Below are 26832 nucleotides of genomic sequence, written 5' to 3'. Positions count from 1 at the left end.
TAGTGTCGCAATGGGCTCGTTGGATCGGGATTTTGACTCTTGGTGTTCGGCCAATGTGGTTCACGTGTACTCAATATCACTGAAGTAGGGAAATGATTTTTTCAGGGGGAGTTGTTATAAACGTGATGTCCATAACTTTACAAAATGTAAAAATCGGCATGAACACCGAATACAAGTGGATTAGATGTCCATTTATCTGTGTTGCTGACTTTAGATTCGGATGTTTTGAATAATTTCTACAGCCAACATCTAAAACTATAAATATAGATAACTGTATATAAAAAGTACAGAAACATCGAAATTGGATTAAATCTTTTACATGAAATGCATTCATTTTTGTTGTTGACAATAGGAATGAACCGTTTAAGACATCATCTCCAATGAATATAAACAACTTAAAAGTAATGCAGAAGATTGTAACATGATGAAATGGCTAAAAGTAATTTCTTAATATTTTAATTCCGTTAGTCGAATTATTACAGAGACATCCGTTAGTACTGTATGTTTTATGTATATCTGTCGTCTCTAAACTTTACATAGAACATCTAATTCATTTCCTTGTCTGTGGTGCTACTGCAGTCCGGCAACGTTTGAATTTCCAATCATAACTTATTCATCGCCCAAACTTGGTCGCTTCTCAACCAACATAAACTTTAATGAAAGTCACGGGCGAGGCTCGTTACAAAGTTTCGCTAAGTTGTGGTCACGTGCGAGGTGTTAAAAGACCTCACGTCTTCTCTCCATTTTATCTCTCACCTTCTCACTCTCTCTCACACACATTTTCTTTTGCTCTGTCGGCTCTTCCAATCAAGTTACGAAGGGACGGTAGAGTTTCGCACTTTGGTATGAAACGGGTCCCATAACGGCACTTCAGGGCCAGGAAGTGTATTAGAGGATGTGCTTTTTGCCAATGCAGCCCTTAGTGAACGGTTTGCACTTGTTTTTACTGCGAAGGCAACCCACTCAGTTATAAACGCGGTGACAACAAACATACAACGGGACTCTGAACAGTTCAGGGAAGTTGTAAATTACTGTTTGGAGATGGAATTGAAAAAGGCTCGGGTTCGCTTGCTATTGTTTCTTGGTGTAAATAACGGGGTGAGGAGTTTTGTGACATTGAGGTAAGTGGTGTTCTTCTAGGAAATCTTCAAAGTAATTTGTCACTGTGTTAAGTGTTAGCTTTTGATTGAGTGTTGATGTTTCCGCTATATATTACTTTATCGCCCTATACAAAGTATGCAGAAAGTATTGTTTTCGTCAAAATGTTTGAGTTTAGGGTACCTCCTGAAACCAAAAAAGTGATTGCTGAAAGTGATGCCTGGATGTGTGTGTTGGAGAATGATACAATGTTCGATCCGATGTATTTATGTGTATGTGGATATGTACACTACATACCACACGTATGGTCCGATTTAGATTAAATTCGTTAAGTAGATACTAATCTCACCAGGGTTCTCAAAGTATCTACAGGAGTTTTTTTATAACTTTAATTTTCAATTCTGATTTTTTCCATAAAAACTCGAAAATTAATGGAAAAACTGACTCATTTTGATAGAGATTTAGTGTGTTATACTGCAGTCCTTGTAACTATAAAAAAAAATGGTACAAACCCCATCAATGTAAAATTAATGTTAAAAAGATATTACACATTTTGCGATTTTTCCTATAAAATAGCAGTTCCTCCCTCAACTTGATTAGGGTTGTTGACAAGCTAATTAAAGAGAATATGTGTCAGACTGCTAAAACTGTTTATTTTGTATGTGAAGAGAACACTACTTAGGAGCATTAACCTAAATAATTTGGATGATGAGAGTGATATGAGCGAAATGTTAACATTGACATCTGTTGTAAAGATCAGCTGTTTCATCAACTAGGACTATTACTAAAATCCTAATGACAAAGGACAGATGGGTCTGGTTGCAAATCATGAACAAGCTACCAACTTTTCTAAGGATTTACTTTTAGATTACACTACAACCAATCAACTTAAAGATATATATATACGAGGAAATATTCAACGGCTCAATACATACTTCTCTTGTTAAGTACACAATTATAAGTTAAAGGAGGTATTAAGAAAGTTCACTATCGTCGAAAAGTTCTTAACAAAGTTTTTGGGTTTCGACTCCCTTGAAACTATTTATCTCTTGCATCTGTCGGCTTCAATATCGTAATCGTTTATTGTAGTTACCAACTTAATAACCACGGATCAAAAATTGCTAAGTCATAAAACGCTGTAAGAGTATTTAAAACTATATATTGTAAATCACTACTTATGTGAAGAAAAGAATCGTTCACACAGGTTTAAAGTAACAATGGAGTACCGTAAAGTAAATCTTAGTTGAAAATGACATCCAACTTTAATTAAAAACATTATCAAAACAAAAATTATTATTAGCAATCTTTTCATTTATATTTTCTCAATTAATGTGATTGGCACTAAAGTTCATGAAAGCTTTGTGTGCTAAAATCCATTAAATATTTAGAACCATTCAATCTAAGTTATTGCACGATCGTTTCAGATTCCTCTTCTCTTCAAGTCTGAATCTCAACGTTAGTTTCCGCCTAAACACCCCTAACAAGAAGGCACCCCACCTCGTCATTCAGTCATGTTACAATAACCTTCTTAACCCCGCCATTTTCCGGGACAGCGCGTCTTCCCCCAGCCGTGACGGCTGATCAGAGGTGTTAGAGTCAGTTTGGAAATCCGCCCCGACAAATGACAAAGGCCCAGGTGGTTGTTATTTATGTGTCCGCCACACCTGGACCAAACTGGCTCTAATTTCTCCGCAAACTCGCGATGCTTTGTCGCGGATGAATGGAGGGACGTTTGAGGTGAATGGCAGCGATGAAACGACGCTGCGATTTATCCACCCATTAGAACCTTGCTTTGAACCGGGATTGCAACACGAAGGCAGCTGTGAAAAGAATCCGATGAATTTCGACGAATTGGTCCCTCGAAGGCGGGATTTAGATTCTAAGGATCATACACTAATCGGGGTTTGAAAGGAAGCGATTTTGTTCATATTTAGCTACCTTTGAATTGAGATTAGTTAGCGTTTTCAGTATTCATCTGAGATACAAGGTCTGTGTTATTGTATCTGGAAATACGTAATGTGAACTATACAATATGGCTAGAGAGTTGTCTGAAAGTAAAAGAAGAATGGATGATTTAGCAGGTTGTAATATTCTTGCACGTATACGCGGATTGATCCGAAACACTATTATCATCTTTTGCCCCGAGAGACTAGTGGGACTACATTGTGAATCTTAGAAGTGTGTTATAATTAATATATAGTAGTTATTTAGTAGTCTTGTATGAACACTATGTGAGGAGTTCTATCTTCGTTCAATAGAAGGATGAGTATTTTAGAGGGTAAAAATGTTCATCGTACCTACTAGTTTTTATTAAATAAATTCGATGTATGTACTGTATAATAATCACGTATGATAGCCTTAATAGATCCCTAGTTGGATTTGATCAACAATATACTTTGTATTGATGTACAGCTCAGAGAAACAAAATGGATAGACAGTTTAATCTGTGATTGCACCCACTGAAAAGGTATATACTGTGTTGCTTTCCACATAATAGAAAATACAACAAACTTTACAATTTAACATGGATCGCTTACACCATTTTGAGTACCTATTTAAAAAAATTTAAGGTTACGATAAATTGTTTTTCACATCTAACTTTACATCTGTCATCTCAACGCAAACTCATCCTCGCATTTTCTATGTTTCACGTAAATCTGTTGAAGCTAAAAGCTCCGTCGCTCCAAGGGGATTCATTGCGAAAGTAAAGAATGTTTTATTTACTTACAGGCTTTCGTCGGGAGAGCTGGTATTACTGAAAACTTCGTCGTCTTGTTGGCAAGAAGTAAGTATTATCTAAGTCGAGTTGATACTTCTTGCAGAGGTATTTGTTTGCAAAAAAATGTGTAACGAGAAAAAAATTATAACTCTTTTTGGTATGGTAATTTTCCAATGTTGGATGACTTATCGCACTAATTTTGTTTTTTCCTTGGGAATAAATAGACTACTTGACAATTTATTTGACCAATTTAAACATTTCAAAATAATATGTTAATGATATATAACAATTTGTAAATAGTAAATAAATAATAACTATAAAATAATTTTAATTAGTTTTATCTTGAAAATATGGTAAAAGTTTAGGCATTTCAGGTTTCTTCTAGGTATAGAAGATACCGGTTTTTTTAGTAGTTGTAGTTTATATATTACGAAACCTACTCAAAGCAGGAATTGCAAATGTCTTATCGTCTGTCTTCAATTGTATATATGTCTATTAGGGCCACCAGCATGGAGTAATTCATTACAGAAGATTTGCCAGATGATCAAGTTCGAAAGCTTATGGAGGTAAATTAGCTTTGTTAAAAGAAATATAAAAATATCTAATTTTAATTTTTTATTTTAATATATCATATGAACGTACGTCCCAAAATATTGAACAATAGTACTGCATTCAATCAGCTTTGCAAGCCTAATTACATTAAATAATTGCTAAAAAACCAATCTACAAACAACAAAATGCCAATTTACAAAAAGATTGCAGACAAACAAAGGTTATTATGACACCTGGATGCACAAGGACAGTAGTGCCACCTGGACGGAGTTATGTGGGGGGAGGGGGCTCCTTTTGTGACAGATTGGTCCCCCGGGTGGGGGGAGGGGTGCAAAAACTGCCCCGCGGCACCTTCGATACTACGACCGACGACCCTAATTTCACGGGCGAACTGGCGACTAATTCCCGGCTAAACTATCGCCTCATTGTCGCCTTCATCACGATCGATTACCGCTTGAATAATGACTATCTATCGCTACTATCGATACAATAGGTATTGTAACGCTGTCGACGGCAGCGGCTTTTTATCTTCTGCTTCCAGTCGATTGCAAACGATTTGTGATAGTTTGGGAGTTTCGATATTCTTCGTTTTTTGAATTCTAGGTTGTTGATATTGGTTGAGGACAATTTGAGAAATTATGAATATCATTTGTTACGAATATATCAGTTATCTTATTGAGGATATTATTGTGGGGGAAGGAGAATAAACCTATATTGTTTTTTTGTTGTTTTTTTTTTATTAGAAAGGTTGACAGTTCTTAAATAAGTTATACATGAAAGGATGAAAGGTTCAATGTTTTACTGTATTTATTACAATTTTGAAACATTTATAAAGTGGTAATATCCTACAACTCCTACTCGATAACCACAGTTCTTTTGCAATGCCAATTAAAAAATCTAAGTCAAGTAACTGCTTCACCCTATCGAAATAATTTATATTTGCAATAAATATTGTCTTTACTTTGATTTACATCAAAATAAAACTTAGATTTTCACAATATTAAAAGAAAAGTGTTCCTAAAATAACTTTCAATTAATAATATTTTAAAGCCCAAATATTATTTATTTATATCATAAATAACATGTAAAACAGAATATATTTTACTGCTAATTTTAAAGCTAATATTATTCGTATTCCTCTTAAAGTAAACTGAAAACAACATGTTTTTAAAAGATCAAATATAAATCTTAAGACGAAAGTAAACATAAAATAATGTAAACAAAGTTGAAACGCTCGTCAGTAATAGGATTTTCTCAGTTAAAACGTATTTCCTTGAAACGTTTGCCGGATGAAATTTTAGCTCTAACCCTTAAGCTCCTTTCTGTCGGTATAGATCGACGTCGAATTCTGTATAAAAACAAGCAAACAATTTTTTTTTTATTTCTACTCGAATGATTCTACTGACGACGTACTTTCTCCACCTATACAAGGTATGTATTATTTGGAGAGTATTGTTTTCGTAAAAAATGTTCAAAATTGAGTTTTTACTATAAATATCCGTTTTGAGTCCCCTGATTCCAAAACGTGGTTTTCGAAGCTAGGATTTAATATTAGTTGGTTATGCATGGTCATACCAATTCTATATAAAATGATAAGACCCCTAATTGCTTTAAAAATATAGTTCAACAGTTATTTCAATTATGATTTCCCCATAAAATGTAAAAGTTACTCCCACCACTTACCTATTATAAGAGCTGTTGACAAGCTTATGGGTATGTGTCATATTGTTGAGACCGGGTATTTGTTATGTCTACGCAAGTGGTAATTTAAATAAAACTATCCTAACACATTTAATTGAAAGTAGCCCAATCTCGTCTAACATATGTAGATATACCGGGTATTGAAGCTGTCTCTCTTGCACAAAGGTCGAAAGCTGATCACTGAGCTAAGAAAGCAACACACATTCGTAGCTGTTTCCTAAGCCTCAGAAATGAAATTTAAATAAGTACAACTGTTACGGAATAACTACACAAATAATTGAAATTATATGAAAAAATATGTTTTACAGTCTTTAGGTTTAATGGAAATCAAAATAAACATTATTAATTTAATATTGTATACATTCATATTGATGGACACTATGAGTATGCACAGATATGAGACAGACTAGATCTATTCACTACATTTATCACCCACAAATCGGAACATTTGTGACAGTTCAACAAATCGGGTTTCATTTCCATCAAATGCGAAGTAATTGATCGTTTCCATGTCTATTAACGGACCAAAAAGAAGGAACATTTGCGATATTCGACGATTGGCTGACGCGACGCTCTAGTTCCGCTTCCGGCGGGAAACTGTGTCAAAACAAATGGCGACATTTTTCACCAAAGAGAATAAAATCACTCCGGTGCGGCCCTTTGTTGTCTGCACTGCAGCGTTATGAGCTACAAACTGGGCACTTTGTTAATTTTATGTCCTCCCCCCCACACAACAACGAGTCGTCGCTTTCAAGGGAAATACAAATGTAGTTAATGTTTTATACGAGGCCGGTTTCAATTTTTCATGTTGAGTTGTCGCGTAATTGTTTCATATGAAATGAATTGCGTGCATTTGGCTTCGGGATGTGCTTTCTGAGGGCAGAGGCTAGAGTTGAGTGGAGATTTTAGCGTTGGGATTGTGGGAGAAGGTCCAAGTATCTGGTATGAATATAAAATTGTTGTTTTTTAATTGTTTAGGTGAAAACTGCAATGATCTAAATGACTGGGTGGGTAGATGGTATTATATGTTTAATGGCAAAATAAACTATTTGAGTTTGATATAATTGTCTCTGATTTCGACTTTATACATTTGTTACCTACGGTTCTCACAGCCCTAGCAACATTGCAGGTGTTATGCAATGCTTATACAATATGAACTAGAATAATATGATCTTGTACCGTAGAAAAAATAATAAATGTCTTGACACTGTGGAATACTAAGGGATAGTTAAACGTTGTAATGATTAGGTATATTGTTACCATTCTACTGTGGTAGGAAGTGTTTAATTGTTCACGTTACATACACTGATTTACGTCTTTGAGAAATCAATTGACAATGTTGCCTAAAAAATGTTGGACATTCGATTCAATGTTATACAATGCAAGACACCATTCCATCACAAGAAAACCCCCCTTAATACATAACATAGAAAACATACAATATATTTTACAAAGGCCCAGCCTTTCAGGGCACATATCGTTAAAGATGTTCTTTGAAGACGCGCCCAATAAAGTATTTACTCAAGCACACTTTCTCGGAAACAATTCTTTTGCGGTTAAGATCTCAAAAGATAACAAAAAGTGTTTGTGAACGGCCAGATAGTTTCTTTCAAATGAGATCCACGCCTGAGTAGATTTCACCATTAGTTTTTGTGGAACGACTCAGGCGGAAAACACTACAAAAGCGAATCCGTTTGAACGGAAACCACCGCCTAATTATGCTTTGTGGGGGAAAAAACGCCAACCTGTCATTAAGGTGGGGGGGGGGGTTAAGGGGTGAAAACGGAAACATAAAGGAACAAAGAGATGACTGGTCAGTGAGTAAATGGCTAAACGGCGTGTATCTCGGTAGTCCAGGAGCAAGACAAACGGCGGGAGAATTTGCTAAATGGAGGGAACCAGACGAGAGGGCAACGACAAATTGGACGGATGATAGGGGAGAGATGCATTGTGGGGGCAAACAAACTGACCTTGGCTCACCTCACCTGGCAGGGTTGTTTGTTAAAGCGGTGCTATTGGTGAACTTTTTACACATATTTATTTATTTTATGTTGTAATATTCAATTTTGTTTGTTGATAGCTAAAATGTTCAAAATGCTTACACACGTCATAGGTTCACCATGAATTTGAGAATAAATTCCCTTATGAATATTTACAAGTGCTGCAATAGTTAATTGTTTCACTATGTATGGCTACGTTAACCCTTTTTGAAATCACTTATGATGTATTTTCTTTTACTATTGCATTTTTTTTATTTTATGTATTTTGTTTTAAATTTATTTTAGTTAAATATGTATTATATAGTTTTTAAGCAATTATACGATGCGTATAGTATTGTTCCATCCGAACGTTAAATGGTTTTGTACAGGTGATGATAATCAGTATGTCCATGTACAAGATACAACAAAAGCCGCCGTAATAAACACTGGTATTATTACTTTCTTCAGTTAATTAACTTTCCTCGCAACTTCATCTTGCTTTGGACAAGACAGGTGACATGGTATGTTGCGTCACACCTGGTGACGTCATATGCGGGCTCGTTAGAAACGTTGCCCGGTTTTTCGCGGTCTTTCAATTAAAGTAACGAATTTCGTGTTTCGAATCGTGGGGGCCTCGTCATTAAGCTTCATGTTGAAACTAATTCATATTCGTTGAATAATTACCGTGTCCAGTCAGAGATGGATGATTTATTTGGAGAAGATGCGGGTCCTTGATTAGTAGAGTTGTAAAAGATTGTTCGTCATACTGCAGCCAAAACGGTTGGAATCATGCTTTGCGCGTCTAGCTCATGTTTCTCACTACGGAAAAAAAGAATCAGCAGGAGTTAAGGACACCAGCTGAACATGTTTTGACTTTCAGACAAACATGTAGTCTGCTGATTTTGGCATAAGAAAGTAGCCTAGTCCTGAAAAATAAAAGTACTAGGAGTACGATCCGAAGTTTAATGGCAGTATGATGACAAGTGGATAAAAACATAGTTCGCAATCGAAATGCGTGTATTTTAACCTTCGCTCATTTTCCATGATTGTGCTCGTGAAAGGAGTCACATTGCTTGAGTGAGCCCTAATAACGAAATAAACTATTAGTAAAGCGTACAAAAAATATAACAAAGTAAAGCTACACTTTGATAATTAAATTTTAGATCTTTTTTCAATAAAATCTAAAACTTAAGCATCACCCTAAGGTAATCTTACTATGCTCTGTTAATAGTTGTATAATCTGACGAAAATAATTTATTACACTTAACTTAAGCTTGAAACCTAGTTAGTAAAAAATTAACCAATAAACTATATCTCATTTCAAAAGCTTGTTTATTCGATAAAATGCAACCGCAGTTTCATAGAGATTAAAGGTAATGGATACCAAAAACACGAACCCTAAACGCTGGGACGTGGTATTGAATAATTTGCGCGGGAATTTAACATTAGTGGCGGCTGTTATGGCGCGTAGACTGTAGACTTCCTATAAATTTGTAAAATGCGCGGCGCTAACAGATGCTGATAATGGTTACATTATAGTAAACTCTCACCACCCCTCTTGTTTACGGTTATCTATTTTCATTCACAATAACCTAAAATAATCCGATGTTTTCGTAGATTGTCTGGACGAGTGTTCATAAAACATGAATATGTGAGGTAAGATTAATATACATAAATGCTTACAAAAGTTGAATTAAAATGGCTTGTTCATCAAAAAGTACATGAACCCGCGGAAGAACGAAACGGCAATTACATTTACATGACAAACGCTCACAGCCTCGCTCTTTTTATAAATTGTGTTGATGGAAAATAAACGGAATTGTTTGGTGAAATTGTTATAGTATGGTAGGAATTTAATTGTTTACAAACTTCTTAAATGTTTATTAATGGCCTCAATATTAAGTATTAAATAATTTAAGTACCCAGATAAATATATTTCATAATTTCTTGATTACGATTTTTACATGTTGGGGCCCACGTTGTTTATTAGGACTAATACATGTAAAAATATAGGTTTTTCAACTCTTTTCGATATATTTACGATTCAATTTTAACCATAAACAAGACTGCCAACATATTAAAACAATGTGTTACAATGTTAGTCGATTATGGAAATTCCAAATGGGCTTGATGGTAGCTTGTAATACTCGTCGAAATCGATCATCATCTTAACATGGTTTACATGTGCATACGGTGAATGTTTAATGTGCTTTCTATAAACAGGGTGGCAATTACGTCATGCAACGACTTTATAACTTTAACACAATAAAAGATATCACAACCTAATTTGGTTGTGATATCACATATGATGATATCACATCCTTACCGGTTATAGTAAGCTAATTTTGTGTGTAGGCCTACATCGTGATCGGATGTCCCCTATGAGGGAAGGCCCATTTGGGAGTAGTTGAGAAAGGTAAGCATAGGTTGATATGTAGGTACATCAAATTAAAGGTCTCATGGAACTAAAAAACAACGCCGCAAACCGGAACTCAAATGGACAATCGAGTCAAAAAATTACAGTTGTGAAAGATTCATTGAATTTGCAATGCTATTACGCTACCTGCTAGAAGACGGAATAAAATCATAAACTTAAGCATAGGCCGAAAATCGTCCTAAGACTTAATTGTCACCCTGTATATTTTTAATGCATTTAAAAGTTTTGGAAGAAGTGTTTTATAATATTTGTACTAAATATTGGACGTAGAATAAAATATAAATATTTCGGGGTCATATTACATGGACTATGTTATTTGTTGTATCATGCGAATCCATAATGATATTGCTACAGTTTGTTTTCAAGTGATTTATATTGCAACGCAGACATTACCGAGATTACCGCAGAAGAGTAATAGGGTTGAATTATTTGCTCTATTTCCTCACCTACAAACATGCCCTTTTTTGTTACACTAACATGTTACCCTTTTCCAGCTAACATTTCTTCTACAGTGATCCATGGACTATCCATATGATCCATAGACTATCTCAATCACTTTTTTCTCCATCAGTTTACAAATTAGCTCTCCTAACCGTCCCATTATCACGTCATCGACGGGAAGGCGGTTCGATTCCAATTAAAGGTCAGCCGAGGACTGCTTAGCCGATTCCAAAGGCCCATTAGGCGTCGGATGATCGCTGGCGGTCGGATAAGCCGCCATTACTGAGACTCGGACAGCTTCACAATACCTAATCCAATTATCTGAGCGGATATGACCATCCGAACCATTATTTCCAATTAATCTGACGCGCCGTAAATAATCGACTCGGCCACAATGCTGGCCGTTCGTCTTGCTTAGGTAAATTCTAATTCTCAATCAATTTGATTCTTTGCTCAGCCCCACGCCTGGTCGCCCGGTCGCCTGTTCGCCCACCCGTGACCTCCGAAGTGTTATCTGGGCGAGGAGGAACTCGCACGACTGGAGGTGAAGACTAGAGGTTTGCGAGATCCAGATTTCTCACTGCTCTTTTTCGTGACGTTTGAGTCCAGAGAGCTTACACCCAACTGGACTCGAGCTGTTTTAGGACTTGGCCCTCTTCAGTCATTCACAGCCCCAACGGTCCTAGACTGTGGCCTGATTTGACCCGCTTTCGCCACCCTTCAATAATTTCCACGGTCTTCAAAGGGCTGACAGAAATATATGCGTTTATGGTTGTCTTCAGTTTCGAATGGGGTCCGGAACATTATGTAAATAGTTTCGTATTTGTGATTTATCGCAGCTTGGACAAAGGGGTTCTCTCCACCCTTTGGTTCTGTTTGACTGGACAGCGTTCTTTGTGTTTCTTTGGTCATAGTGGGAAGTTGTTGGAGTAATATTAGTTTATTAGTTAGAACTAACACATATTGTATGACAAATTTACTATTAATCAAAGTTTATGCAAATGAATAAGTAAGCACAGTTGTATATTAAAGTGGCGTATGGTTGGATATTTATCGTTAACATTTTTAGACTCCAGTTTTTAATTTCACACCTTTCTCATTCTTTGGTTTTGTTTCGCCAGCGTTCATTTGTATATGGATTTGGACATGAGGAAAGATATATTTAAAAAACCAATTTAGTAATAACTTATGTATGTAAAAAAAACTTAGACAGAAAAAAAGTATACAAGCCAATAAACAAGTATGACATTAAAGTAGGTTGCGTAAAGGTTGTTTTCTTGTATACATTTATCACTTTTCATGAAAACTGAGTAACTCAGCCAAATGTTTAAGAAATAAACTGTTCCTGTAAATATTAAATTATCTGTTTGCGTATATCTACTGAATCTAACATTATTACCCAGGAATATCGCGAACTTTAAAAGTCAACGACGGCGGCATTGAGGAGCAATTAGTGCAAAAAACTAATTACCCGGATCCAAACAGGTGTTCCGCTTCTTTGACGCCACGAGTTAATTGAGTTATCTATCCACAATTTTTACTTAATATTCATCAAACTTTTCAAAATCAGAATTCAAGTTTCAAGTGAGTATCTGGAAGGGAAATTTGATTGAAAGTCGGTTCAGAGGATTCCTGGGAAACACGATTTTATAAACCAACTCTCGAGTAAATATTCAATACTTGAGAGAAATTGGTTTTTCGTGCATCCCCCAGGGATATTTCCTTATTTACAGAAAAGTGGAATTTTATTTGTTTGTATTCTATTATTGCGATTTTTGTATTGTCGTTATGTAGCATATTGTTCACTGTGCTCGATGGTTAATTTTTTTTAAATAACAATAATAAAGAAGCAATAGATTAAAAATATTACAGGAGAATTAATAAAATGTATAAAACAAAAAATTTAATTTCATTTAAGGGGTAAATCTACGTTTAAAATTTTTAATAGGTGTAGATCATAATAGATCATTCATTTAAAATTAGGACAGCTTCAACCAAACATTTTAAGTGACCAAAACAACGCAATAGCTAGAAGCAGTTCCACTTTAGCCTAATACGATTTTGTTTTGGACTGTGAGAAAACTAAAAGTCGAACAGGTTCCAGATCCTGGTCCTATTCTGAGACGGATCGAACGGTATTCAAAATCTATGTAATTGAACAGCTTCGGAGTCAAAGTGTGATCAAAAATTCAAAAAACTCGTAATGGCACCCGAGGTATCAGGTCCGGTTCGGACATTTGCATTTTGAGTCGAGTCGCCTCGGAGCCGTCACAAAATCTTCGGACCCAAAAACCAAATTAGCCCGGTGGAGTGGCGTCATTAAGAAATTGATTGACAAGAGTCCCCCAATTTATGCTGATTAAAGTCCGAGTCAATTTTGTAAGCAGTTGTATTAGCATAGCCGCATCGTACGGGGCGAACGCCCGAAACAAAGCCAGCTTCGGATTAACCGCAGTTTGTATTCAATTTGGCTCATCGGGATCCCGGTACACCCACAAATCTGTCGCCGTTTTCAATTTGGATACAAATTAGTACATAAGTTAGCCGAAATTATGATCATTGCCTGGCATTGTCTCGAGTTTAACATAATTGTCTCGTTTACCCGGCTGTGTCCACAGTTACGGACGACGGGCGTTTGTTTAGACTGGCCTCTCCTCAGTTGGACGTAATAGACGAGTGATATAAATGTCTCTGGATGGTGAAGAGGAACACGAAATTTGGGCTTTGTTGTGTTCCCTCTAAGAGATAAACTTCCTGTCATCGAGTCAGTAACCTTAAGTTAGCTGCTTTAGTCCAGGTCATAGTAAAATAAGGTTTACTACAGCTATGACTACAATTGTGACCACAAAGATACTCCCAGTTGAAAATATTAAACCCCACTTGCATTTTTTATGCGTTTACCTTATTGCATGGTCCAAACCCTTGTGGCGTAACCATTTTAATGTCAAACATCTGTCAGATATTAACATTGCATGCTCTACAGAAAATGACATCTGTGTCTAGAATCTACATAGTTTAGGATAGAACCAGCAACCTTCAGATTGAAGGTGAGCCCGATAAACCCTCATCTACGCATTGCACCTTTACAATTAATGTATGAATTCGCAATTTATATTTATTACAAACATAATCGAACATTTAATAAGAAAACCAACAACACTAAAGAACACTATTTTCATTCATTTCATTTAGCTAAACAAAACTATAATAATTTTTGCTTATTTACAGAAAAGTTGAGTTTTATTTGTTTGTATTCTATTATTGCGATTTTTGCATTGTCGTATCACTTAATAAAATAATAAAAGTCCTATAACATAACATAACTATGTTAACGTTTTCTTGCTACAGACAGAATAAAACCGAAACAAGATACATCACCGAAGTTGGGAAGCAACGTTAGCGGTCGGAAAGTGAACATTAGCAACAGCTGTGCCCGAGGCCGTATTTTACCAATGTATGGCAAGTCTAAAAGCCATAACGTGGCCTCTAATGTAACGTTCCTGCGGGAATAATTCAGAACCACGTAGGAACGTTTAGGGGAGGACGTGAAACCCCTGATTGTAACACACCCTTCATGTAGTTGTGTGTAATGTTTGTTGGCAAGGATGGTTTCGTTTAACAGTCTAAAACCTTTGAATTAAATGTTTATGGAATTTACATCCCCCTAAAAGAGTTAGTGCTGTAAAAAATCCTAAAATAAAAAGCTAAATCGTCTGTGGTTGAAACATGTATATATTACGTATAACACTGATCTATGTCCCACGAGTTGCTTAACAAAATTTAGGGTAGTGTTTTTATTGCTAATACCTCTCAAGCAGTCAAATGAAAAAAACCGCTCTAAAGAAATTGTTATAAGCCTATATTACCATCGACTAAACTATCGTTACTATCCACCTTCATTTAGAAGTAGATATCTTTTATCATTTCGTTTGTCGTACTTGAATACAACCAACACATTTGTTAAAAAAATGTTGTTTAATCTGCAAATACTTACGTTTATGAAACGAATCTTTGTGCTGCGAAAAACATACATAACCAAGAGCAAAGTGGTTTCACAGATGACATAAAAGTAAAATGATATACGACGTTTCAAATTATCTAACGATAAATCGATATAATTTTTAACTAAAAAGAGATCAATACCTACAATCCGTAGCCTACAAGCCGTAGATTCTACATTCAATTCTGTCAGTACCGTAGAGTTGTAAAGTTCAGTATACATTACGAAACAAACGTCATTAGCACTAAAATAATAAAAGAAAATAAAATAAAATAAAAAATAAAATAAAAGGTCTTGTATAACACATTACACTATCTACTATGTATGCGTCACACCCATACTTTCCATTAATGTACATCTAGTATGTTTACACTTCTGCTTACTTCCCCAAGCCCTCAGGCAACGTGAAGATGTTTGTAACGAGAATCGCTAATGCGAGTGCTTTCAGGAACGGCCACAAGTATGTAACAATATTACCGACCAATTACCTTACAATAAAACTCGACCGTCGGCAATGCAGATCGAGCGTTACGAATAAATTATGCAGATTATTACTATGGTCGCTCGTCCATTCGATATAATTAGTTTGAATTATAAATTGCGAAATCGGGACCGCTTCGCCTAAATCACCGCTCTATCGGCCAGCATTTACAGTTTTAACAATTTATTACCTCCATGTTTTTCTAGCGTGACAAGCCTATGGTAATCAGGTCTGATGTCTGTTACACCCACAGCGACGGCGCTAAGATGTTCCCGCCTGGGGAAACTGGGTGCGATTTTGGAGGGAAATTTACGGCGGGAGTTATTTACTTTCGTGCATCATTGTGTGTTATGAGGCGAAACGGAAAAGTATTTGAGTGGTTGATTGGTAGTGTAAAATATAACCATAGACTAGTATGTTTTATCTATGGTATAACTATTAACTTTGACAAATGCAAGAAGAAATATCGTCTTATTGTAAAATCTGAAGTTAGTTTTGACGAGTCTTGGTGACGTTGAGTGCAAAGACTGAATTTTTTTTTGTTGTTTTTATTCTACTTTGAGGGTAGATCTTAGGGTTTGATATTGACCCTTTGGTATCAAAGTACAAGTTGAGTTTAAAAATATCTCGTAATATTCTGTTTAAATCGGTTAAATATCAATAACATTGAGTGAAAACAAAACTACTAATGACCAGGGAGAACTATTAAAACTGTTTTCAGCTGATCCGTTATAATAAATCTATAAGCGAAGAGGTTTTGTTTATGATATAACTTATTATACTTATATCGTAAAGAAATACACTAATTTAGCGATAAAAGTTTGAAGTATAAATGTAAGTTGTTTTTTTAATTCTGTACTCACCATCAGGCAGTCATTTTCACTGACACAGGACTCAAATCCTCCAGTAGCTCTTCCAAACTGAAACGAAAACAGAAAAATGTAGAATTTATGTTCATTGCATAGTAATACAGCAAATTTTAGTTAACTGAAAACAAAAATAAAATGCATAAAAATGTAATTCTTAGAACACATAGTGAATATAAACCATAGTTAGTTACAGTCTATTAATGTCTTATGACTGCTAAAAGGAAAGTTTGTCAGCGAACTACCCTAATAGAATATGATAAGTTGAAGGCTTTGCATGTCGTGCAGTCGTTTGCTAACTGAGTCATCTAGAGACATTACGACAGATGTCGATCCCCGGCCGACAACCAGCACTACCACTACAAGGTTATCCGACTAACATCTTGTATACATAATTTATTTATTTTTTAATTACGAATTTACCATCACTATTGAATATAAAGAACTTATGGGCTCAAAGGGTAATGCTTGGCAAAATTTACATTAACAACTGTGTGTTACTGTACGGAACTTTGCAGAAGTTGTATAAGGTTTTGGGTTATGGCAAAAAATACGTATTGCTAATTCCTTATAAAATATATAGCCTATTTTGAAAAGAGATTGTTGACGTTAGATAGGTACTGGACCTGGGTTTGGATAGCCTCATTTAAAAATACCTGAAAATGCCAAAACAGTTAGCACGAAGAAGAAGTTAAGAAATTGGTTTGAAAGATCTAGTTTAGAATTAAATATTAGTGTTTTCAATCATGAAAATTAGTTTGCGTTTCATTCAAAAACTATTATACAATCCTACGTTCAACTGTACTATATTTTTAGGTATACGACTCTGCCGCACGAGGGCAAGAATAAAGAAACAATACAGGTCATGAAGCTATGCATCATTAGACTTCAAACTGCTTTCTCAGTAATATATTCGTGTCAAACAACACACGAATACGACAATACTCCATAATTTAACCTCAACGATTATTTCCAATTTCAAATTACCGTATCGCGTGTTGGTATATTAATCGCTTCATCCTCGGACGCACGGACGTTCCGAAAAGCGTGCAGTGAACCGTCCGGTCGCGATTTTTCACCACGTGATTCCTCCGGGGATCCGATTCCCTCATCAATTGCTGTAATGGCGCGATCGCTCATCACCGACACACGCACACAAGCACGCATGCGCGCAGTAACTCATGGTATTAATTAGGGTTATGGTCTGGCGAGGCTAGGGGCGCCCTCATACGTGGCACCTCGACGTGCCGCATAGGTACACTTGGGATATCCATTTAATGCTTTAAAGAGTTTGGAGAAGGACGAAGGAAAGTGAAGTTGATTATGGATTTGAGAAAGGAGACGCTCATGAGTGTTGAAAGTGTAGCATTTTGAGGGTCTTGAGAGTTGTGAAGTGGAGAAAGGAATCCATTAATATCTAAACAGAGATTCATTGTGGTTATTTTTCTATTTTGGTGTGAATTTCCTGAGGTGTGTGAAATATCACTGTTTTTTGCGTAACAATATCTTATGTAGACATGAATTGAGAACAAATTACAATATAGAACCTATTGCCATTAGCTCCAGGATATTCAAAATATTTAGGTATTTTCGTGAACAATATTGATGCAACCTATATTGATTTTAGCATAAGAAATGGCTATAAGAAATAAATATAACAGTGTTGTTTAACATCAATTACTTAAAAATCTATGTATAAAAATTTACCCATAGTTTAGTACTGAAAAGTACCTTTTATTTATATTAATTCCTTATTTTAAATTAATTCCTTATCTGAGGAGGAGTGGGAGCGAGTCCACCGCAGCGCTTGACATAATATTGATTAATAATTACAACTCCATAACTTAAAAATCTCGTTATATCTGCGCAATTCACTGAATATAAATTTAAAAAATGTTTTGTCACTCATACTGTGTATACTACACTAATAAATTTAAGTAAATCAAATCTAACCTAAATATACAACATTTCAACTGTGATTAGTCCATGCTGGTACGTCACTAGGTGATTGACGTCACTACATACGTCTGTGTGTATTTCACTTCGGGTAACGCCCGCTCGTATAACATTGGACTAATTACTCTGTGTTTATGGCCAGGGCTGGGATTGGGCTTGAGTTAGGTCAGTTGTGCTCAAGTTTATGTCTGACGGGTCACTGAGATTGGCTTGACCCTAATTTTATCCCGAGACGGACATAAAGTCATATGGTTATTCGTTGTGTTTCAAGTTAAAAGGATTTATCCGTCAAATTATTTTGGATTTAGTTTGGATTTTTAGTTCAAACATAGCATGACTTATTTTTAAATATAATGAAAGGTTGTAAAAACGGTACTTACGTATTTTACCGACCACACCTAATAATTATAATCTAACCTAACCTAACCTAAGGGTGGGCTATGTTTTAGGTTAGGTAAGGAACATTCTGTTGTATACACTTAGTCAATTTATCGGTGTGGGCGGTATAATCACAGCCACCTCTACGTAAGTACCGTAAAATCTATCCCTAATATATGGTATAAAAAGGTATTCGTGGCGAGTAGTTTTAAAACATTGTTTAAAAGCCATTTAAGACTTCTGTCTGATCTGTGGAGTAACCTAGATAATGTTTATAATTTTTATTTCATTACTGTTACACTATATCATATTTAATCCAATAGTGACTGGACTGAAATGATAAAACAGTGCAAATTTCTGGCCTTAAACTAAAAAAACTAGCGACAATTCTTTTGTTTAAGACACTGGGCTGATATCTTTTTAATAAAAATTTTATTAACATAAAAGCGGAATGCTTACACTGTGATTTGTATCCTCTCTGTTTTAAGAAGGGTTTAAGGTATAACACAGTTAAAGAGCCAAAAATTGTTTTGACGTCTTTACGAATAAATCTTGCGTAAATGGCCAACGTGCAGTTAAAACAATCTTATATGTTAGGAAATATATGTTTTGCTATTTCCTTATTGCTTCAATTTTACGCTAAAAACGACCGATCCAGGTTACTGAATTTCAACTCAAACATACAATAGGTTTTAAAAATAATTCACTGCCAAAACTAAGAGTTTTTCAGACAAAATCATGTAAGCACGAGTAACAGAGGTGAAGAGAAGAGACGGATCTCGTAAGAGATTGTTGTTGGAAGGTTGACATTTATTTACTGCAGGATTGGAGCAAATATGGATCGTTGCCACTTGGAGCGCGTCTTTAGAATTTATTGTTTATTTTCTCAGGGTAAGCTTACGAGCTGGACGAGATCCTTTAACTTGAGTATCCCAACTAATGAGCCAGAAAGCTAACTCCGCGGTCTTAAACAATAGTGAGTCTGCAGAGCTTCATGTTTATGGACAGAATCATGTTACTCTATGTTTCTTGAAAAAAATCTACTTGAAAATTTATTGAATATTGTAGAAAAGGTTCCATCTATCGTATCTTAGGGTAGGTTAGCTGTAAATTTGTTACAATTATGGAACTATCGACTTAAATATGTTATAATTGACAATAGTTGCTATGTAAAATTGTTTTATTGGTATGTATTAGAGGTTTGTTATATTCAAATATTCCATTTCCAATTCTCGAAAATAAAATTACCTCCATATCGAACTACTTAAAACTATTCAGATCATATAGCGATTCTAAACCGGTTTTATAAAAGTCAAATAAATATAACAAAGTTCTCTTTCATTAACTGTAATTTTAAAAATCTTGTGTGTTTTCAAATTAATTTACTATTTTCAAATCATATTGATTAAACCCTGACATCCGTATATGTTTAACCATTCCCTATGAATGGTTCATAAAATCTAATGTAAGAAAACAAAACTCAACGAAAACGTTCAGATTCGACCTCGAGTAAAATTTAAGGAAATATTCTCCAGGTGTGGGAAGTGCTAAAAGCCGAGTACAAGCGCCTTCGTTAGCGTGTATTTGACTCTCGTTCAATCTCTCGTGAGATGAAGACGTGATCTCATTTGGGGGTTTTAGGGGAATTTTACCCCAACCGGCAAATGGGACAAGATATTGGACCTGACAAGACTCTGATCAGCTCTTCCCCAGCCGCGGTGTAACATCTGGTGGATAATTAGTGTTGAAATTTGACTTGTCAACTTAATCAGAAATTCATCCTTGATTAATTTGCTAGTTTCGTGTGAGAAGAGGTTTGCATTGAATTCATGGTCACCCTATCATTTATTGAGATTATTGGGTAGTAAATATAATTATGATATAAGAATGTGTTTTAGGCCTACAGAACCTATGTAAATTTATTTTTTTTGTTTCAATTTTTTTTTTTTTATATTCACACGATATTTTACGACAGGCGTTTGGAAATTTGTGATTTAATGGTTTGCTCTGTTGGCCTAACGCAAATACTTTTTGTGATGAACGGAGATGAGAGAAGATCATGAGAGATTATACAACGTGGGCCAATGGGGAGTCCATGAATCACTTTTGACTATGGAAAATACAAATAAAATACATTCCATTTTCATGTTAAGGTTTTGACGAGTTTTATGATACAAATTATTTCACTCTTTTAGAACTTATTCAACTATGGTAAGTAAACAGTAAAATATGGTAGCCTATTTGAATCGAAAACTGGTTCCAGGTGATCCATACAGATGGAATATGTACCCTCAGGTCATGTAACTCCCTAGCTCCGATCTGTCCTGGTATGACCAGTACCACAGGCACCTTAGGGTTTTACCACATATTCCCAGGAAGTTAAGTAACTGTATTTTCGATGTTGGATAGAACTTAAAAATGCTGAGGAAAATTAGAATCACCTGTATTCACCAGTACCACAATTCTTTTACAGACTAGTACTAGAGTTGGCCAAAGAGTATCATCTGTGTTGGGAGATGGTCAGTACCGCAGATGCCCAGTAGAGGTCCAGCATGCCCATTGGCCAGACAGTCTAATACATCCCAGCTTCATTAGTAGCTGCCCGCTGCCCGCGGCGGCTCCATGAATATGAATGAATGTCCGCGTGATTGTTTTTAGTTGTTAAATTAACGTTTCTTGGATTTCGTGCCAAGCTTTTTCCTCGCCCCGGGCCTTTTGTGATGGTAAATGATTCTCCGACCGACGTGTGTGGAGAAGGCGCTTTATTGTTTCTGTGTTCTCAACACGCGCTGTATTTCACCGGTGGGATTGCTCCGGAGTCTGAATAGATATGAATTGGACAGTTATGGTCTATAACTCATCCGAATGCTACACTACGGAATACCGAGGTGGGGGACGTCTGAGATCTGCCTAGCGAGTAGTGTTAGAGGTGAGTCAGTAAGTAAATGGGTTATGAGGTACGTTGTACTATTTATATTTGTAGGAACTAAATTACAATATTTTGTAGACATATTTTCAATATGAAATAAATTTTTGCTATGAGTTGATGTATGCTAAATTAGGACTGATACAATAAATATATTTTGTAGCTCATTATGAGGAGCTTTATTCTATAAAGACAAAAGTTCTAAAATATTTATGAAATCAAAACGTCGTCGCCTGAATATCTGTGCATTTTTTTACTTATCTTACTTAGTGCACCATTTAACGTGTGTGCACATATAATTTACATCATCATTTACACATATATCATAATGCATTTAAGTAGTACATAAAATACACAAAAAGTAAATGAGACAAGATAAATGAATTAAAATAAAAAATTCAATAGGTTTATACAACTGAGACATATAACTTTTATGTTTCAGTTAGTTAGTATGTTCAGTTGTTAGTTTATACAACTAACATAGTATTCACCAACGAATATACAAAACTTGACATTTATGTTACGTCACAGCTACTTACAACTGTTCCTAAAGCTCTCGCCATCTTTCAAAACAGCCTCGCTAATCCAAACGCCTCCAAAGTTGAAAAGCGATTTCTAAAATTCTGTTAACGCCCTCGTAAACGAATCATATCCGACGTTTAAATAGAGGAACACGAAAAGTGAATAAGTCGAGAGGGAGACTTTAATCAAAGTTTGCTCGTGTAACTGCATAAGCTATTTTTCCCGTCGACATTTCGCACCCACCCTCCTCACCATTCTCATTACAAAACCTTGTTAGGAAGACTCCTCCTTAATTCCTGTTCCAGTGTCTAATTGTTTTACGACTGTCGCGTTCCACGTTATTCCTCCGGAGTTTTATTATTGCCTCGCATTAGCTCCATTTGCATTTTAAATGCGACCTCGACAAAAGAAGTCACCCCCACCCTCGCCCTGAAAGAGGATTCTTTCTGCGGCACACAAACAATGTAGCGCCGTTATTAAAGCACTTTTTGCGCATTTAAATTTCTCAACTGTAATCGCCTCGGTTATTGTGTGGAGTAATTTATAAAAGTCTGAGACGGTGAATGGTATTTAATTAGAGTTGGATATTTTCGTTGAAAGTGTTGAATAAATTATAACTTAAATGTTGAATTCTCAATTGCAAATGTTTTCAAAAATAGGTTAGAATTCTTAGCGTCTAGTATTATGTTACCCATGGACTTAAAAATTATTACTGGGGCTACTACAGTACTATTTAGAGCACGTGTGTGTCAATCATTTTCATGTAACGCACCAACAGTAACATTATACATCCTATAGATCCGAATTTTACATCAAAGTTTGCACATTATTGCAATTGTTTTTTTGCAAATCAAGTATACTTAATCTTGTGAATACGTCATTAGGGGGAAAATATTTATACTTTATAATTCGTATGACACATATTTCTTAGAAAAAGAAAAAGGATACAGTCGACCACATCCCAATTGCACACCAAAATTAAAACACAGCGCTAAAATATTCATTCATAACCCCGAAGAACTGGTTTTATTACCATTTAGACACGCCCCATGTGATTTGTCAACAAAACAGGGATGCACAAAAGGAACATGATGTGCAATATTAAACTCGGAGGGCGCTTGTAAAAGCTTCATTTACGTGGAGTTTCGCAAAAGAGGGAACATTTAGGCTTACAAAGAGACGTAGGTTGCGAGAAGCGACGTGGAATTGTGTTGTGTGTCTCAAACAAAGAGAAGCTCGCTGGCTGTATTCTGTTTGGCGGGAAATGGCATTTACTGCATCCCACTGCAGAGACGAGTGTTCTTAGGTGTAAGAGGGTTGACTGTAGGGTGATAATTTCACTTAGTTCTACAGGTGAATTGTTTCTAAAATGTTTAACATTTGAAATTATTACTGGTAGCCTATTGAAACTTTAACAATTGTTTTATTTTTTATTGTGTTTGTGCTCGCCTCCGAATATGAAGGTTGCAGATTTGATCCCGACCAGGAATAATTGTAAACCCAGATGATATTCGTTACTGTACAAATACATAAAGATGCTATTTAACAAAAGGTAGACCTTGGGTAGTGACAAGATCAGGGTTGGACCATTATTTTACGAAAACGTAAAAAACTCCAACTGCTTATAAAACACAGTTCAAAAGAACCCTTATAGCATACAAATGATATGTAAACAACACGATTCGAAAACTAAAACAATAATAATACTAATAAATTTACTCATGAAAGAAAACAATTACTGCTGTCAAATTTCTCCTCGTTATCGTCGTTTAACATTTTCTCGTGTGTGTTATCGTTGGATTAACATATTCTAACGATGTCAGCAAGGCAAGCTCCGGAAAGCCGAAGACAATGTAATCGATTAATAAATGTCACTGAAGCTACAATAAAGGCTGTGACACCAAGGTCTACACAATAGATGTCGCGGCGAAGGTAGGCTCCTATCACAATGCTATCAGGATACTTGTGAGTTTATAACTATCTTATTACCTGCAGACAGTATTACAGTGCAAACCTACGGTGGCTCTATAGTCAATGTATTGTTGATGTTAAGTTTGATCATGGTGTATTTTGTATTGATTGTGTATTATTTATGTAAGAATTCGCTATTAGCTCATACTACAATTATCCTGTATGTACAATAAAAATTGTAAGCACTAAGACAGAATTGCACGTTGAAATTTAAACAGTGTAAATGTATTCAGAACATATTTAAATATCTTCCCCAGGAGACCAAATGTATAGTATAATTTTAAACATTGTGAGTTTTCTGTTTATTGCCATGGAGCCTACTAAAAGCACCTACAGTTTCATTCGACGCCAATGAGTCGCAGCATTGACTATATATACCTACAGGTATGTATACCTATAGCCAATATATAGTCAATATATGGGTATATGGTTAATATGGGTAATATATACCCATATATGGTAATATGGTATATATGGGTAATATGGGTATATATAGTCAATGCTATAGGTATATATAGTCAATGGTCGTAGCCAGGGAATTTCAAGGAGACGAATTAATATACCTGTGTTGACCAGGTTTATCTATCATACAAATTCACCTTCGTATAAAATTTCACATTTAGTAGTTTTACGTTATTTCTAAAAAAAAACACGGACACACAAATACGCTAATGCACAAAGTACACCAAAAAATATATCTGTATTTTATTTCATGGAAAACTTGCGTTCGATGTGCGTTTGTCAACCTTCAATTCTCGAATCCGCTTTTCCCAAATCCAGCACAACCGTTCATGAACCCCTCATTTACGACATTGTCTGAAAGCGAACCCCACAACAAAGTAAAGCCAAGACCGTAAAAGCACTCACGAACCCGTCTACGGATTCCATTCCTTTGGGAATAATTTAAGTCGGAATCCGGCCGGACCTCTCAATAAGAAATAAATAACAGGGATCGCCTTACACCAGTAGGCGCAAGTATCGATAGAATGTTAATCGATTAATTGTAGCCGGTTGTTCGGAAGGCCCGGCTCTCAATTATTTACCGCTGGGCTATAATTTCCCCAAAGTTTGAAACCGTCGACACACGGCCGCTCCCGTACCCGGCGGCGGAGTCAGATCGTTGATAACAGCTTCCGTGGAGCGTCTCTGTCCGGAGACATACACGCGATCCAGGAGGTTAGAGCGAAGGTCTGACGGGTGTTGGAACAGAATTCAATGAGGAGCTCTTGAAAGCAAAGCTTCAATTGGTGGTTGGCTTCCTATGGAACTTTCTGGTTTTTATGTATATAGATCAAAGCTACAAAACAGATTCCTCCATCACGTTGGAGCATATTTAGAAAAAGGATGATAAGGAAGTAAACAGTCAACTTTCAAGATAGACTCTAGTTCGTTAACTTTCATTATCAACTTGAAGAGATTGGTCACTAAAACTGTACCTAATGAAGATAAATGACCACCAATCTTTCTGAGGGATATAGTGTTCATCAAGTCAGAATAACGCATGTTCCTGAGAAAAGTTGGTAGCTCTTTGGTGAACTGAAACCAGCTGTCCTTGATTAAAGGGCATTGAATAAATGGTCCATGGTGTAGAACCAGCTGATCTGAGTCAGTAACAATGCGACATATATTCGCCTTCATATACTTTACTTAATACTTTATTCTGAAATGGCGACCATACGAATGCAGGTATTAGGCCAATTATGAATGGAGATGAGATACGCATGGTGTGTCGGCGTCTCATTTAATCTAAGTTAGTGCTATCTATAATCCAGATCCTGATTTTATAATTTTATAATCAGCAAAATTTAAAGAAAAACAAGCTGTCTTTTATTATTGTTTTACTTATTTGTACGTTATGGTGTTTATAGTTTTGTTAAAATACTCCACACCACTGATCACCATAGGAATTCTTGCATATTGTGCAAAGTACAAAGTAATAAAATCAAACTTGCAATAGGACAAGTTTCAATATAATAGTAACGTCATTGCCGCTGAGATAGATCAATTGAGAAGCACGAAAAAATTATTTGAGACATTATGTAATGACTGCACGCAACATGAGTAATGGTAATGATAGCGGTGCATGATTTTACGAAATACATTTATGGAGTGCTCTTTCCGCACAAAAATATTTTGATTTGAAAATGTGTAATGTTAAAAAAATCTTGTCGTGGAAATTGTATATAATTTGTTGAAATTGTGTATGATTTGTAAACTAATATGTCATGTGATGTTAGAATTAGAAATACCACAAACTAGAGTTTTTTTTATATTTTGTTGCAGACCAGTTACGCATCAAAATAATTGGACTGTTTCTTAAACAAAAATGTAAAACAGGGTTAAAACAAGAGCCAAACACAAAAAATCACAGCTTCCCGAGTATAATGTCTTGAGTATTTCCATAACATCCTGTGCGGCGATACAGAGTACCCCGTTCCCGCCAAAATGACAAATTACCCGACAGCCCGGGGTGGCGGACCAGGCGTAAATCAGATCCGGTCTGTTATCAAGTGGTCGCCATAAATCGCGGGAGATACGAGGACCTTCCCGCCATATCTCACCAGAGGTAAACAACGGAGGTAAACAGTCGCGGGATGTTTGGGTAAGACAGCCTGGACCCAGCTGACTGGAGGCTGGTCTTTGTCAGGGCAAATGTAGAAGTGTGTCGTTTGGTTAGCACTTGGTGTTTAACTTTTAGCATATGCTGTGTGTTCGAATGGTTAGTAAGCTCTGAGTTGGTTGCAAAGGTGGCCAAGTTGTTAAAAATTTTTGAAGGTTTTGTGAGGATTTTAAATTACATTCAAT

General features: G+C 35.9%; 1 protein-coding gene across 1 annotated transcript in view; it reads right to left on the bottom strand.

The window, feature by feature from the left end:
• Positions 1 to 26832, bottom strand: part of LOC128987837 (uncharacterized) — a 54532-nt gene that overhangs the window by 10713 nt on the left and 16987 nt on the right. The window contains exon 2 of the mRNA XM_054408873.1: positions 16272 to 16328. Within this exon, the coding sequence (XP_054264848.1) occupies positions 16272 to 16328 (57 nt within the window). The remainder of the gene's footprint in view (positions 1 to 16271; positions 16329 to 26832) is intronic.

The sequence above is a fragment of the Macrosteles quadrilineatus genome, unplaced genomic scaffold (genome assembly GCF_028750875.1).
Source record: "Macrosteles quadrilineatus isolate MER2022 unplaced genomic scaffold, UCM_ALF_1.0 Scaffold_2__2_contigs__length_208266976, whole genome shotgun sequence".
Lineage (NCBI taxonomy): Eukaryota > Metazoa > Arthropoda > Insecta > Hemiptera > Cicadellidae > Macrosteles > Macrosteles quadrilineatus.
The sequence above is the reverse complement of the archived record's forward strand: the minus strand, read 5'-3'. Positions and strand labels throughout refer to the sequence as shown.